Source organism: Salvelinus alpinus, chromosome 22, assembly GCF_045679555.1.
Source record: "Salvelinus alpinus chromosome 22, SLU_Salpinus.1, whole genome shotgun sequence".
NCBI classification, from domain to species: Eukaryota; Metazoa; Chordata; class Actinopteri; order Salmoniformes; family Salmonidae; genus Salvelinus; species Salvelinus alpinus.
The window spans coordinates 33,269,073-33,287,128 of NC_092107.1; the positions used below are offsets into that span (position 1 = coordinate 33,269,073).

At 41.1% G+C, this 18,056-nt stretch overlaps 1 protein-coding gene across 1 annotated transcript in view; it reads left to right on the forward strand.

Annotated features, from left to right (window-relative positions):
- LOC139549441 (melatonin receptor type 1B-B-like) overlaps nt 1-13,725 on the forward strand; it is a 77,763-nt gene extending 64,038 nt beyond the window's left edge. The window contains exons 2-3 of the mRNA XM_071359939.1: nt 6,942-7,060; nt 7,617-13,725. Coding sequence (XP_071216040.1) covers nt 6,942-7,060; nt 7,617-8,372 — 875 coding nt within the window. The 3' untranslated portion in view covers nt 8,373-13,725. The remainder of the gene's footprint in view (nt 1-6,941; nt 7,061-7,616) is intronic.
- Nucleotides 13,726-18,056: the final 4,331 nt, after the last annotated feature.

Here is an 18,056-nt window from a genome sequence, read left to right on the forward strand (position 1 = left end):
ATGTTTTGGTACCTACTGGAGAGCTCTTCTTTGTCTACACCCATTCAGCAACCTTCACACCCTTTTAAGCTTTAGCCCCACCCATCTCTTTAAGGATTCACATGTGAGGCTATGTACTAATCAACCAAAGATTTCAAGACTAAAGGCTGGTTTATACTAGGGGTGAGTTCATAAATTTGATCTGGAGTGCCAGCTTGTGCTCTGGGCATTCGTAAACTGAGAGTGTTGTCAGATTGGCCGTTCGTAATTGGCCGTTCAGAGCGCACCCTGGACGCTCTGGGCGAAAAGTAGGGTTGATCCAAGCGTTCTGACCTTACAACAGCAGTCAAGCACCCAAGCTAACTGGCTAACGTTGGCTAGCTTGCTAGCTACTTCCAGACACAAATGAGAGAACAGCTCACCTTGACCATTTTACTCACCCTAGCAGAGCTGGTTAGGCAGTTTTTATTTTATCCAAAGCGTTGGTGACTGCAACTGTGCTGTTGACAACAATTTTATTACGCTTTTTTTGCCAACATTTGCTGAGACCGGCCATATTCAACGGTTGTTAAGTGTTCGTAAATTCGTAAATTATTCTGCGCTCTCGCACACTCAGACAAGAGTGCTCTGAAATCAGAGTAGATAGCCAGAACGAATTTACCAGCTACGTCTGTCGACAGTTGTCGCAGTGACATCATAAACATTCTATTGAAATAGATATTTGCATAGTGGAGTCTTTTGTTTAGACATGTAGCTAGCTAGCTAAACAATTAACCATAATCGCAGCTCATAACGTTACTACCCTGCATGAATCTGCAGGTAGCCAACCAAACAGGTTCAACGTTAGCTAGCTAACTTTAGGCTAGCAATGCAAATGGCTCTGAGATACGAATAATATTACTACACAGATCATACACGTAACGTTAGCTAGCTAGCCAGCCAGCTAACATTAGCTAGCTAGCAAACAGTACACTAATTTGAAATGAAAAATACTTTCTGACAAAATTAGAAATTTGTAATATCTGAAAATGTAGCTAGCTAGACTCCCTTACCCATATACATGGATGGACGCTTCTCCCTCTCTGTCACAGATGCCATGGTTTCAATACTCGGTTCTCCAAAAAGTGGAAACCAACACTTATGCATTTCTATTACGTGATATATATATATTTAAACACGTTAGGAAGGATTACATACACATATTGACCAGCTCATATGATAGACAGAATAATGATACATGGGAGACCAATCCGAACTCATCTTTCGGTATGTCCAGCCCACTCATTATCTCAGCCAATATTGGCTAGCGGGAAGGTTGCTGCCTTTTTACGTGGCTAAACCAACTAGGCTCATAATTTAAAAATTGTATAAGTATATACAGATGGATAGAAGTTTGTTATTATGGCACATGAGTGTTCATATGTTCCACGAGGCATTTCTGCCAAAAAACGCATTTTGGTGGTGGCAGAATCATGTCGTGGTAATTAAACCTGATCGAACATCTCTGGAGAGACCTGAAAATAGCTGTACAGCGACGCTCCCCATCCAACCTGACAGAGCTTGAGAGGATCTGCAAAGAAGAATAGGATAGACTGCAAATACAGGTGTGCCAAGCTTGTAGCGTCATACCCAAAAAGACTTGAGGATGTAATCGCTGCCTTAGGTGCTTCAACAGAGTACTGAGTAAAGGGTCTGAATACTTATGTAAATGTGATATTTCAGTTTTTATTTATTTATTTTCAAAAATGTATTAAAAAAAAACGTTTTTGCTTTGTCATTATGGGGTATTGTGTGTAGATTGATGAGGGAAAAAATGATTACATCAATTTTAGAATAAGGCTGTAACTTAACAAAATGTGTAAAAAATCAAGGGGTCTGAATACTTTCTGAAGGCACTGTAAATGTGTATATATATACATATACATATATATATATACAGTACCAGTGAAAATGTTGGACACACCTACTCATTCAAGGGTTTTTCTTAATTTTTTATATTTTCTACCTTTTAGAATAATAGTGAAGACATCAAAACTATGAAATAACACATATGGAATTGTGTAGTAACCAAAAAAGTGTCAAACAAATCAAAATGTATTTTAGATTTTAGAGTCTTAAAACTAGCCACCCTTTGCCTTGATGACAGCTTTGCACACTTTTGGCATTCTCTCAACCAGCTTCATGAGGAATACTTTTCCAACAGTCTTGAAGGAGACCCCACATATGCTGAGTACTTACTTGTTGGTTGCTTTTCCTTCACTCTGCGGTCCAACTCATCCCAAACCATCTCAATTGGGTTGAGGTGGGGTGATTGTGGAGGCCATGTCATCTGATGCAGCACTCCACCACTGTCCTTCTTGGTCAAATAGCCCTTACACAGCCTGGAGGTGTGTTGGGTCATTGTCCTGTTGAAAAACAAATGATAGTCCAACTAAGCGCAAACCAGATGGGATGGCATATTGCTGCAGAATGCTGTGGTAGCCATGCTGGTTAAGTGTGCCTTGAATTCTAAATAAATCACAGACAGTGTCACCAGCAAAGCACCCCCCACCATCACACCTCCTCATCCATGCTTCACGATGGGAACCACACCGTTCACCTACTCTGCGTCTCACAAAGACATGGCAGTTGGAACCAAAAATCTCAAATTTGGACTCATCAGTTCAAAAGACAGATTTCCACCAGTCTAATGTCCATTGCTCGTGTTTCTTGGCCAAAGGAAGTATCTTATTATTATTGGTGTCCTTTAGTATTGGTTTCTTTGCAGCAATTCGACCATGAAGGCCTGATTCACACAGTCTCCTCTGAACAGTTGATGTTGAGATGTGTCTGTTACTTGAACTCTGTGAAGCATTTATTACATTTACATTTACATTTAAGTCATTTAGCAGACGCTCGTACCTCTAATGAACTTATCTTATCAGAGGTAACTCTGGGTCTTCCTTTCCTGTGGCGGTCCTCTGAGAGCCAGGTTAATCATAGCGCTTGATGGTTTTTGTGACTGCACTTGAAGAAACGTTAAAAGTTCTTGATTGACTGTCATTTCTCTTTGCTTATTTGAGCTAGTCTTGCTATAATATTTACTTGGTATTTTACCAAATAGGGCTATCTTCTCTATATAACCCCTAACTTGTCACAACACAACTGATTGGCTCAAACACATTAAGAAGGAAAGATATTGACAAGGCACACCTGTTAATTGATATGCATTTCAGGTGATTACCTCATGAAGCTGGTTGAGTGAAAATAAAGAAAAACCCTTGAATGAGTAGGTGTCCAAACTTTCAACTTGTACTGTATATTTTTATTATTATTATTATAAAACATTATTTTTTAGAACCGAGGTCTGAACCTCAGTGTCCTTATTTGGCATGATTTGGGCCCAGGGCTAAAATAATGTCCCTATGTAGTCTGACGACATTGGGCCGATGCGTCTTTGCTCATCGGCTTCACATTGTGTCCAAGGCAGGTTTCCCCAAGGGCAGACCTCTCTTTGCCTGAAATAACCCCACCCTTTGGATTGGCTGCCCTTATTTGGACTTTTGGGGCCCAATATGAGCTCATGTTATTGGCCTTATGTGTTTTACCCACCCTGTGCCAATTTATGCATACATCCATAGCTCTGTCTATGATTTCCAGGGTGGTGACATTTTCCCGGCCTCATCCCTCAGCTTTTTACAAAAACACTTGGGGTACAGCTTTGTTATTGTTTGAACTGCAGATTGCCTCTGAGGTATGTAGTTTAGCACCTATTATAGTTTCGCAACTGTATTTATTTTTATTTTACCCTTATTTTACCAGGTAAGTTGACTGAGAACACATTCTCATTTACCGCAACGACCTCGGAATAGTTACAGGGGAGAGGAGGGGGGATGAATGGGCCAACGTAGAAAGGTGAAGAAAGTAGAGCAATCGAGATGAGGAAGTAGAAATGACAGAGAGGGATGGGGAAAAGGACAAGCACAGGGGAATAGTGAACAGAGCAGAGATGGAAGCAGAGGAGTGGAATAGCCTAAAGGAGAGAAATGTCTTTGAAGTGGCACAAAATGTTTTAAAATTATTTTTGCATGAAGCATAGTTCTCTCTTCCTTCCTTCCATAGCCATTTGACCAGAGTGGCAATCCATTTTATGTGGCATATGGAAGATATCATTCAATTTAATACTTGTAATATTAACTGGAGGAGACAGTAATAGGCAATTCCACGGTAACAGAATTGCGCTGAGACTCACTTAAAATTTTTCACTTAATATTTATGCTAAACAAAAAACATTGATTTGAAAGTTTAACAAACGTACAACTCCATGCACAAGGACTACCTTTAACAATTTACACTAAAAATGTTGCAAAAACACATTCACTGGATGAATTGTGCAGTAACGGAATTCAGGTGAACATTTTTTATATGACCACATTTTCCAAAAACTCTGTAAAATATCTGCTCTGAATTAAGATTCAAAGACGTCTGCCGAAAGAATGGGGTGTCAGCTATGTATGACATCACACATTGACTTTGAAAACATCTATTTTGGTTATTGAACTACAGTAAGTGAAGTGGAATTACACCCGGTAACGGAATTGCGGTAACGGAATTTCATCATGGGTCCACAATCTGTACCACACAGAAATAATTATGGATATTCATGTAATTCTCTTCATGGTGATGTATCCTATATTGGTACACAAAGGTATACATATGCAATATCCTCTCCTGCACATTTGGGGTATTATTCTACACACTGGCTATTATTTTAATTAGCTCTGCCCCCAAACAAGACCAAATCTGAACCAATCATAAATGTCTATGTGTCATAAGTTTGGACATCAAAGTACAGCACAGTAGAGCTCAGTAGAGTACATCAGAGTACAATAGAGTACAGCACAGTAGAGTTCAGTACAGTACATTAGAGTAGAGTACAGCACAGTCGAGTAGAGTAGAGTAGAGTAGAGTAGAGTAGAGTAGAGTAGAGTAGAGTAGAGCACAGCACAGCACAGTAGAGTTCAGTACAGTACATTAGAGTAGAGTATAGCACAGTATAGTACAGTACAGTACAGCAGGGCATAGTAGAGTTCAGTACAGTACAGTAGAGTAGAGTTCAGTACTGCAAGGTACTGTAGAGTAGAGTACAGTACAGTACAATACAGTACATTATAGAGGGAAAATGGCTGGTCTGAGGTAAGGCCTAGCATTGGAACAATTTAGACTTGACGAATATGAATATTAGTACGCAGGCTGAGGTGGAAATTAACTGCCATTCAAAATGAGGAGCAAATCAAGGGGAATGTAAAGTACATGGGGCATGCTAATATGCTAACGCTAACAATCTTCTGCCCCGTGGCCACTGCACAGTACAGACACATACTTTCTTTTGTCTTGGCAAAGCGGGGGTGATTTGACACAATGATTGTTTTCACAGGCCAATTAGGAGCTGTGCACCTTTTCTCATCCAATTAGCTGGGTGACGAGCGATCGGGTGAGGCAGCTCTGAGACTGCATGTTTTAACATCCTGCATGCTAACGACACAGCAGATCAGTCTGGGAAATCCTGCTCCCATCATTCTCGTAAATATATTCTCTTAAGTCTTCTCCTAAAGATACATCGCCTTTCTAAGTCCCTTAACCTCCAAGAGTCGATTGACAACTGGTGCGTCAAACTAAGTAACATAATATAATTTAAGCTAGAGATATAAGATAGAGATATATGCATATTTTGGATGCGTCTCAATCCAGCGCATCCGCCGATGTCGCACTTCCGCATCTGGGGTGAAAGGTGGCAGAGCTAGAGCGGTTTTGTCAGACCATGAGACACCTCGATGTCTCATGAGACGTCCGTAGCATCTGAATGGTTTGGCCTACAAACGAATACTACGACCCCCACAAGTGTCAGGGGACTCGTTTGAAGTCGGTACCGTCGACGTGCTAACTTCTGTTTGTAGTGTCCAAACCATTTGGGCTATAAACTAATGGGACCCCACAGTAGAAAGGGGAGATTCTCAAGAACACAAAAGTGTTCTGTTCTCCGTTTTGCTCTACAACCCCCACAACTGTCACCGGACTCGTCTGAAGGTAATCGGTACTGGTTAAAAAAAACGAATGAGGTTAAATATGTGTAAAATATATATATGTGTTTTTTTTCTTCTGATTTCCTATATCACCTACATATAGTACAGCCACTTAAACACCTTGTTTCTTATGATGTATTTTTATACTGTCAATTATGAATGTGTTATTCAATGTGTTTCTCTGGGCTATAGTAGTGAAGTCCAAAATCAATATTTTTTTTATTTTTTTTTATACCTAAAGGTGTCCTAAAATTAAAAATCAAATAGCTAAATGATTCATAGTACAAGCCATTTTAAAACAATTCCACATGTAAACTTAGAACAAATGCAATTTTAAACACTAACCATAACCTTTAACTTCACACTAACCCTAGCTTCATGTGAACACCCCGGTTCAACCCTAACCCTAGCCTCAACCACAACACTAACACTAACCCTAGATTCATGTGTACACCCGGTTGCACCCTAACCCCAAACCTATCCCTAGCCTCGACCCAACCCTAACCCTAGCCTCCAACCTAACCGTAGCCACAATCCTAACCCTTAGCTCTAACCCTAGCCTCAAACTTAAAGGCTAGGGATAGGTTTGGGGTTAGGGATGAAGCTCTAACCCTAGCCTCAAACTTAAAGGCTAGGGATAGGTTTGGGGTTAGGGATGAAGCTCTAACCCTAGCCTCAAACTTAAAGGCTAGGGATAGGTTTGGGGTTAGGGATGAAGCTCTAACCCTAGCCTCAAACTTAAAGGCTAGGGATAGGTTTGGGGTTAGGGATGAAGCTCTAACCCTAGCCTCAAACTTAAAGGCTAGGGATAGGTTTGGGGTTAGGGATGAAGCTCTAACCCGAACCCTTTCCCTTGATAAAGGACCAATAATCTAATGTGTTGTGGTCTCTCCTCTGTAGGGAACGTGTTTGTGGTGAGCCTGGCCTTTGCTGACCTGGTGGTTGCCTTCTACCCCTACCCCCTGGTGCTCTACGCCATCTTCCATGACGGCTGGTCGCTGGGAGAGACACAGTGCAAAGTGACTAAGACCTGTCTGTCTGTGTGCTGTCTTTCTCTCTAGCCCTGTTTATACCTGGTTCTAACATGTTTCCTTTGTCCTGATATTGTCCACATTCTGATTGTGCCCACATTTTTAGACAGGTGTATATGATTAGAACTCAGATTATGATATGACTGTGATCTGATCTTCCTGACCGTCTCTGGAGGTAGTCAAGTACATATTGCATATATAATGTGTGAGTTAAATGTATGTTTGTGTGTGTATACGGATGACAATCTTATTTGGACAAGATCAGGACAAGGCTTCTGTCTGCTTTCTTTGTTTTATTCTGTCTTTCTTTTTTTCTTTCTCAATGTATCTATGCTCGCCTCTTATCTCTCTAGCCCTGATTATACCTGCCTTTAACATGCATCCTTCATTCTGATCTCGACCTGATCTTATCTATTTACACTTATAAGATCTGATCATAATCAGATCACAATGTGTCTTTTAATAGTCTACACTAAAAATGTGTGTCAGAACCAGGTATAAACAGTGCTTCTGCCCCCCCCCCCCCCTCCCTCTCTCTCTCTAGGTCAGTGGTTTCCTGATGGGCCTGAGCGTCATCGGCTCCATCTTCAACATCACCGGCATCGCCATCAACCGCTACTGCTACATCTGTCACAGCTTTGCTTATGATAAGCTCTACAGCTATCGCAACACCCTCCTACTGGTGGGGCTCATCTGGCTCCTCACCATCCTGGCCATCATACCAAACTTTTTTGTAGGGTCACTCCAGTACGACCCCAGGGTATATTCGTGTACCTTTGCTCAGGCCGTCAGTACATCGTACACCATCACTGTGGTGGTGATTCATTTCTTCGTGCCCATCGCCGTGGTTACCTTCTGCTACCTGAGGATCTGGATCCTGGTCATCCAGGTGAGGAGGAAGGTGAAGTCAGAGGTGAAGTCTCGACTCAAACCCAGCGACATGCGCAACTTCATCACCATGTTTGTGGTGTTCGTGCTCTTCGCCATCTGCTGGGCGCCGCTCAACTTCATTGGGCTGGCCGTGGCCATCGACCCGGAGACGGTGGCGCCACGGATCCCCGAGTGGCTGTTCGTGGTCAGCTACTTCATGGCGTACTTCAACAGTTGCCTTAACGCCATCATCTACGGCCTGCTCAACCAGAACTTCCGTAAGGAATACAAACGGATTATCATGGCCATGTGGATGCCTGGTCTGTTCTTCCAGGAGGCGTCACAGGGGGGTACAGAGGGTATGAGGAGCAAGCACTCGCCCAGACTGGGACTCAACAACAACGATCACATCAAAGGAGAGGCTTTGTGACGTTGACGCCAAGGTTCTCCACTCCTTTCCCATGTGTTCTGTTTATTTTGTCAGTTGTGGAGTGCCATTTCTCTATTATATCTCACTGACTGCACAGTTGTGCTGTTACCAAAGCCTCAATGAACTCTCGGAATGGTGCGGATTAAAGAGAGAGAGCGAGACATACACAAGAAAAGAGAGAAAGAGAGAGGAGGTGTTGACTGATGATAACTGACTCTGTTATTCACAATTCAAAGAGTGCCATTCATGAAGCATACAGTATACACTACATGACCAAAAGTATGTGAACACCTGCTCATCAAACATCTCATTCCCAAATCATGAGCATTAATAGAGAGTTGGTCTCACCTTTGCTGCTATAACAGCCTCCACTCTGATGGGAAAGCTTTCCACTAGATGTTGGAACATTGCTGCGGGGACTTGCTTCCATTCAACAACAAGAGCATTAGAGAGGTTGGGCACTGATGTTGGGCGATTAGGCCTGGTTCACAGTCGGCGTTCCAATTCATCCCAAAAATGTTCGATGGGGTTGAAGTGAAAAACAGTCCCAGATCATTATTGTTCCTCCACCAAAGTTTACAGTTGGCACTATGCATTGGAGCAGGTAGTGTTCTCCTGACATCTACCAAACCCAGATTCCTCCGTTGGACTGCCAGATGGTGAAGAGTAATTCATCACTCCAGAGAACGCGTTTCCACTGCTCCAATGTCGGCGAGCTTTACACCACTCCAGCCGGTGCTTGGAATTACGGATTGGTAATCTTATGCTTGTGTGCGGCTGCTTGGCCATGGAGGAACAGTTCTTGTGCTGGCGTTGCTTCCAGAGGCAATTTGGAACTGGGTAGTGAGTGTTGCAACCGAGGACAGGCGATTTTTCCACACTACGCGCTTCAGCACTCGGTAGTCCCGTTCTGTGAGCTTGCCTATCACTTTGCGGCTGAGCCGTTGTTGCTCCTAGATGTTTTCACTAAAACAGCACTAACAGTTGACTGGGGAAGCTCAAGCAGTGCAGAAATTTGACTTGTTGGAAAGTTTGTCATCCATTGACGGTGCCACGTTTAAAGTCACTTAGATCTTCAGTAAAGCCATTCTACTGCCAATGTTTGTCTATGGAGATTCGCATTGCTGTGTGTTCGATTTTATTCGCCTGTCAGCAACAGGTGTGGCTGAAATAGCCGAATCCACTGATTTGAAGGGGTGTCCACATACTTTTGTATATATAATGTATGTTCTAACTTATTATGTATCATACTCTTATGTACACCTCAGGCTGTCTGCCTGTTCTCTGCTGCTGTAACAATATGCATTTTAAAGTGGAAGCACCAAAATTATTATTACATTTTTTTTACACCATTACATCCATTGCATTTTTATATAGGACAGTGTATTTAAAGACGCGTTATCTTCACAGTTTCCTCTGTAAGAAAGTTATTTATCACACTTTTTTTTACATTTTCTATATCTATATATTGTTATCATTATGACAATCATTATGACCAGCGTACATTAGCGTAGATCACAATTTGTAAAAATCCTTTTGGTTGTAAATAACAAATAAGTGATGGATCATGCCAACGTTAGGAGCTCACAAGGTCCTACTACTAACTAGGCAATTGGATTGTCAAAAGGTGCCTGATTTTATGCTCATGATCTCAAACAGGAGATTTGCCAAAAACAACCCCTTTACGATTTAACCCAGTTAGTATGGGTTAACTCATTAGGGTTACAGTCAGCATATAGCATTAGGCTTAGAGTTACACAAGGATATAAGACTGAGTAGTCAACTACATTAGATACATCAGCAGATTTTGTAATATCTGTTGACACAGGAATGGGGTGCTATGATGCCCCACGGCAGAGTGTCCTGAAAAACCCTTGCTGGTACATTATAAGCACAACGAAGCTGTTTTAACTCGGATAACATTGTACTTATGCTGTTTACAGGTTTAAACTGTACTCTTAGTAATGCATGAAGACTTATTCTATGCATTTTACACTTCATGTCATTACCTTAAAACACTACAGAAAACCAACTTACTCAATACCAGGGGCGCAACTTTCACTGGGGACGGGGGGGACATGACCTCCTAAATTCTGAAATTGCATTTTTGTCCCCCCCAGTTTTATCATTCCACTGTGATAATAAATGCTGCACAGGTTTGCTTTAGGAACATGCGGACGCCTCAGAGTTGTCGGTTTAGCTGTTTTCTGGTTTTCACTCAGCTGGATTTAGGACCGCACAGACACCACAGAGTGTGCGGACAGGCTGTGTGAACAGAGGCAGCTGCTGTCTGTGTTGTGTTTTTTCTCAGAGTTGTAAAAGCAAACAGAGCAAAAACTGGCTACTCTTTAGTTGACTGATCTAGCTGGCAAGGTAACTGCTGTTTGACAGAAAACAAGTATTTACTCCCAGTGCTGAGCTAGTAGTGTAACTGACATGTTACTTTAGCTAATATTTCATCCTATCTCGACTGAAGTGAATGAACCACTAGCAGCTAGTTAGCTAGCTGGTAACTACCACAGCCAGTTCAGCTCTAGTTAGCTATCTGTCAGGTAGCAGTTTCTAACATCTGTTGTGTGTATGGAAATGTTTTGTAGCCTTTGTTTTTCTCCCATTTCAACAGAAGTACATTTGATAATGTACCATTGTACCATTAGCTAGAGCTAGCCAAAAGGTGGCTAACATTAGCTAGCTAGCTAGCTCACAATCAATCACACCATACCTGAATCAAACGATGAAACCAGCGGCCAAACAACTGAAGACTAGGGCTGTCCATGACCCCAAACAATCCTGTCATCCTGTTCTTTCGCCAATCGATTGGTCAAAATGTTCAAACTTATTTTTACATATATAGAAACACACCCTATGTTTGAATAAAAACAATTACGTATGCACTGAGCTTGTCTGAATCTTTAAGCAGACTGTTTGATTAAATAATTAAGACACACATCTGACTCAAGAAAGAGCCTGATGGTCACACTGTTTAAAAAGATGACAGCGAGTGTCATTGTGACTGGTGCACGTTGTCTTGCTCTTCTCCCTACTGCAGCGAAAAGGCACCAAAGCACAGTAAGTGTTTATTGCACTGTCCATGTTGAAGCTGAAACATAATTTCATCCATTTAGTTTCTTACTTGTTTCTGACTGGAAAGATCTGTTACCAAAGTCCCTAATTTGTTTAGGAAAAACATTCCCTATTCCCTCAACCCATGTTCTATTTATGTGAAACGTGTACGCATCGAATGCATCTGACCAATAGGGTTATACATTGGTTATAACAAACGCCAAACACAGTAACACGTGACAGCAAAATGGATGTGGAGGACGTGAAAAAGAAACTGGAAACGTGTGAATGTTTACTAGTTGCTCAGGAAGGAAAGGAGAAATCTGACCTGTTTAAGATATTTGACTTAGTTGTGGAAACTACTGGAGATAAAAGTAAAAGACGGTGTAGTATTATGTGTGCCAAACTGTTGCTGTTAGATTCGAATATAATACTTTTTTTCTGACAATTTGGAACAGTGTAAACAGTGAATAAGTGTACTAGTCTGTTCTAACAAAGAAAAAAAAATGTATATATAGCCTTTATTACAGCAGTCTAAAACCATTTGCATGCATTCGTGAATTGCGGTTTATTTATTGTTCAGGCTAATTATTGAAAGCTTCCTTTGTTATTGAATTTAAAAACTAAAACGCTTGATTGCATTTCAAAGCATGAACGTCTCATATACTGTGTGATGGCATGAAGGAATGAACGATTGATTGATAGAGTAGCCTATATATTGAAATATAGGCCTAAGTCAGTTACAGAATTAAGACTAAACAGGTTGCGCTCTCAGACCTACAGCTCCATGGTGGTTATACAAGGATACTATACCAAGCCTACTAATGATAACGACATGACGTATTATGGTAATGAGGATCATAATAATAATTGTAATAATAACAATATGAAGGAGATCAAGAAAAAGGATGGCATAGGAGCGAGAGCTGTGCTGCATATTATGTGTGACAAACAGGTGCAGTTAGATTACAATAAAAAATGTCTGCCTCTTTGGAACGGTGTAAACCACACTAAATAAATTATAAGTAATAGCAGTCTGTTCTAATGAACATAAAAATCTAAAGCCTTTATTACAGTCTGGCAAAGATTTAAAAAATCTTGAATGTGAAATTGCTTTATCCAACATTTTACTGTTGCATGAGGCTCGGTGCTCACGGAATTAGTAGGCTAATAAACAGAACTCAAACAGGCAACAGAAGCAAGGTCTGTCTTATTTCTGTAGCTATAAAAGGATGATATGTAAAGCCAGGCACATTTAACAGTTAGGCTTTTGATTATAGACCGAATTAAGTTGGTTTCCCCTCTCCTCAATTTCCTTAGACAATTAGGCTAAGGCAAGGGCTGTTTCCTCATCTCTGCTGCTGCTGCCTCCGTCGCATTGTTCTCATTCTCAATATGCTTGTTAACTTTGCTAATATGCACATAGCAACATAGGGAAAGGCGCCAATTCTAAGGCGCACTGAAGATTATGTTTCAGACCCGCGGACTGCGACCGTATCCAATGCGTTGTTATGAGATAATATTACATTTATTAGTGTTGCACCATTATGTTTACATAATATAACCATACACAATTTCAGTATCACATGTCTTAGTGATGGACTGTGTCCATGGCCGCCGCAATGGATTAGTCCACTGAGACAGGCGCGAATCAGAACGTTGTCTTGTGCACCATGAACATTTTTTTATTGTGACTGCTCGATTTAAGAAATCTCAGTCGACCAACAGCCTATCAACCAAACAACCAACCAGTTGACTAAATGGGGTCAGCCCTACTGAAGACCGATATTCGGATGTTTTTCAGCGCAATGTAAAGTTTTTATTAGTCAGTATAACAATGTAACGTTATTGATCTGTCAGTTTCCCTAGTTAATTCCCTACTTTTCACACTGACACGTAATAAACAGCTCTACAGGCTTCACTGTCATGATGCACTGTCAGTAGACAACACTATGCATATCATGTCTTAGCAGGATCAGATGGCAGACCAGTCTACGGAGCTCAGGTGAATTTTGCAGTATATTATAACAATCAGTGAATGATACAAAGATCCATCTTGAGTTGATAGGTAGGTTACAGTCTGGGATCTGGGAATAATGGTAATTTCAATTATTGAACCGTTGATTCTATTCTTGGTTAATATGTATAAATCTACACCAAGGTAATTCTTTGTCATGCCTCATCTGAGCAGGATCAGATGGTGTCATGGGTCTCATCAGGGCCAGACACCCAGGGAAGGTCAGTCAGCGATGACGCAGAGGTTAACTTTTGCAGACACAAGACTTTATTATCTCTGAGATTGAAACTATTTTAAGGCAGACCTCTAAAGTTGATTTCCAAACTGTATCACGGGTTGATAGAGGCTTTTCCCGATAACACAAAACATGTCAAACAAAAATGTGAAGACCTAAGAGACACTACTGATGATGATGAATGCATACAGATATGTTGAATTCCCAGTCATGTTCTTTAAATCTGAGACATAAATGTCTGCAGTTTAAGACCATCCATAGAACGTTCTATATGCCAAGGAAACTGAATATCACGCACTCAGAAATATAATTATTCTGCTCAAGGTGTAAAGCACAAAAAGGGACATATTTGCATATGTTATGGTCTTGTGAAGGCTGGCTGAATTCTGGAAAAGAGTATGTTATTTCAGCTCAGCATTTCTACAGATTCTCCCTTCTCCCTGTTTGGAAATGTTGATACTGGAGATTGTTGTCTGAAGAACATTTATAGCGGCTAAGAAATGCATTGCCATTAATTAGAAGGTTGGTTATCCTCCCACAATGGATGGAATACATGTTATATAACACTAGATTAGATTTTTTTACCAGATTAAGGCTATACTGTGCAACTTTCATAAAGTCTGGATGCCTTATATGGAATACTGTACGACAAAAGCAATCTGTATTGAAAACATGCCCAAATCAGGGGAGATATTTATTTAGGCAATCCCTAGCTTCTGGGCTGCTCAGTCTTGGCCCTTGGGGTCTGCTGTACTGTTGGTTGTCACTCTGGCCTTGACCTAACACACCTGAATCCAATAATGAATGTTTCACTAAGATCCTGAGTGGGGTGTGTTGGGTTGGGGGGCTGCAGGGCCATGGACCCCTAGGAGCAGGGAGGGTTGACCCAGCTATATTGTGTGCAGGTAAAAAGAGCTCTACAGTGCTATTAGCCCTATGATATGAATTATATGGAGGGTGTACTGTTTCTGTGTGTTAATATGTAGGTGTATGTGTGTTTTTATTTAACTTATGTTTTCCAAACCTTTCCCTTGAGACATAAAAACAAGAACAAAAAAGATGGGCAGATAGTTGAGTTATTGACTAGACTGGTAGGGGTCGGGTGTGCAGGCGGCTCGGGCTGCCTGGGCGATCCGGCTGAAATTTGATACAGAGGATGTCTTAATAAAGACAATCAAAAGTCTTTGTACTTCATTTGTAAGAGTTGTTAGGCTATTGGCTAAAGGTGCACCACAATATTTATTATTGAATTATCATTGATCTAGTTCAGTCTTGTCAATAACATAAACATATTTAATAATGATCTCTTACCTAGCTTGATGACTGTGGGCCTTTTTGCTTACTTTTTGTTGTTCTAAATAGAGACGGCAACAAGAGGGGTCATATTAGATTGTGTAGAAATGCATGAAATAAGCTTAGATGCCCCTAAAAATGGGAGGACCCCCAGACCCCCTGCCAAGTTGTCCTCCCCATGTATAAAATCAAAGTTGCGCCCCTGCTCAATACTTTATCTATGTGAATAATGACAATACTGTTTTTATGAAGAAGTTAATCTTAGTACAAATCAGTTGAATTAATTCAGGCCATAATGACGCTGAATACCAATGTTGTGATACTGTGTTCCATGATGATGCAGAATGTGCATGATAAACTTTGATGCTTTGTATATTTTTTGGGTTGCTTGTTTGTTTTTTATTTTTGCTTTGCTTTAGTTTTGAAGAGACTAGGAGCTCTATTCAATCCGTATCGCAGAAGTTCACCGTTGCAGTGTGATTGAAATTTAAAGGTAATGTTCGCGCGTTAGCATTCACGGTATTCACTGCATATGTCGGCTCAATCGTAAATCACTTTTACATTTATATCATGCAATCTGATTTATGAACTGATACACAAAACGACGCTGGATTCAAAACATACAGTTTTTCAATTAAAATTATTATACAAAATTCTTGCAACTAATAGAATGTTTTATATGTGAGGGATACAACCATCCCAGCTCGGCAGATTTTGCTGTGAAGAGACAGAAGCATTAGATCATTAGTTTTGGTACTGTCTATATGTAGCTTGTTTTTGGTCGCAGGTTCAGGAATAGCTGAAGAATTGCAACATTTACCTGGAGCTAACTCTGCAAATAGCACTGCTGGGTGATTTGAAAAGGCATAGTCAATCGATCAATAATATAATAATACTTAGCAACATTTTTTATCTTTAATTTACAATCTGTAGAAACTATGGGAATAGAAAGGTTCAGAACTTTTGTGAAACATCACGGCACAGTGGGAAAATGTGGTGTTCAGAGATAGATGGAAGGGGTTGAGTGGAGCTGAAGTGTGGGACTTAATATAACAAGATAACTAATGTAAAATATACTGTGTCCGTAAAATGTATATAGGCTCAAAACCTTTGTGAAACAGCACAATTGAAAAATCTAGAAATCAATACTGGATGGTTTTCAGAGATCGATGGGAGGGGTTGAGGGTAGCTGAAGGATGGGACTAAAAACAAACAAAAGATAACTATTGTAAAATATACTGTGTCTGTAAAATGTATATAGTATGTATAAACTGGAAGTAGATGCCTAAGTGTTGTTGTCCATTAGTTTACTCCAATTAGGAGAGGGGTGGTTAGGGGAAAATAATAAAGACATTAAAAAAACACTTCAGCGATACAGATTCAACAGAGTCCTAGCTTGATTTCTGAAGACCTTGTGAAAACTACTGCTGAAGATATCGATGATGTTGACAAAGATTATATGATGATGAATATCATGATGATAATGTTGGTGAGAGGAAGATGCTTCTTATTAGGCATGTATGCATGTGGATGAAAACGGAGAAGGAGTGTAGTGGTCAAGCTACAAGATTTGTGCTTTTGTAATTAAGCGAAATACATTGGATTTATTGCAATGTTTTACATATAAAATCAATGAAAAACATGATTTTGAAGGGTTGTCGATGTAAAAGTTTAGATGTTAATAAAAGCCTTTATTTTTAATAACTTTTCTCAGTTAATTACTGCTTTTCAGACACATTGGTGATACTGTAAATCAGAACTGAGATGGCTAAGACAATTCATTTAGAAGAGGCAGATGCACTTTTTGATATTGCTGGGTTTGTAAAACACACACATGTTTTTCTGTGCAGTGAGTGATGTGAAAACGACAGCTGCTGGAGAGAAGTCTCTCTTCCGCTCCCTCTTTTGTTCTCTCTCACCCACGTCATCTCTCACTCTTTCTGTTTGATCTCTCTTCCTCCATTTCTCTCGCCTTCTCCCTCTCGTTCTCTCATTATTTCCTGTCTGCTCTTAGCTATTCCTTCTTCGTTCACTTCACTGCTTGCCCCATACTTCTGTATGTGCTCAGTACTTGAGGCCGCCCTCTGTGAGCACTGCTTAGTGGTGGATGGGAGAATAATGCATACAAATTGCCTCTGTCAGCCCAAACATTTCTGAAGTTCCAGAGCACCCATCATCTCTATGCTTGTATATTTGTTTGTTTCTTTGCATCCCCATTAGCTTTTGCAGAAGCAGCAGCTACTCTTCCTGTGGTCGTGTGTGTGGTCGTGTGTGGTCGTGTGTGTGTGTGTGTGTGTGTGTGTGTGTGTGTGTGTGTGTGTGTGTGTGTGTGTGTGTGTGTGTGTGTGTGTGTGTGTGTGTGTGTGTGTGTGTGTGTGTGTGTGTGCGTGCGTGCGTGCGTGCGTGCGTGCGTGCGTGCGTGCGTGCGTGCGTGCGTGCGTGCGTGCGTGCGTGCGTGCGTGCGTGCGTGCGTGCGTGAGAAACCTGTTCCTTCTGCCATAACCAGGTCAGCTCTGCACTTTCTCCTGGAGCATCTCACAGTAGGCGGAGACCACACAAATTCTGACAGACAGTACTGCAGCACTGGCCCAGAAAGTATGGACACTTTAGGGTGTGTTCGGAGGCGCACACTTGTCACCTTTATTTGGTTTGTTCACATATGACATCAGCATGTTAACACACTTGCTAAGAATCTCCAGGCGATGTCTCTTCCCTCTTAGTTACTCCACACGCACGCACTCATGCACACCCACACACACACGCACATACCTACACGCACACACACCCACACACACACTTTTCACAGAAGGTGGTGTAAAACAGAGGTGTTTAATTGATCTCTCAGCGAGAGGCCGGCAGATTACCATCGCTGAAAGGCAAATGACAAAGTCATGATAAAGCGTCTGAACAGTAAAAACGCTTGTCAGAGGGGTGTCATCGCTCAGCCCCCCTCCTCCCCTCTCCCTCCCTGGGCATTTGTGCAAGGTTGGGGAGTAACAAATTACATGTAAATCCGTTACATGAAAGGTATTACAAAAAAACGGTAACTGTAAACCGTTATGTTACCAGCAAAAAT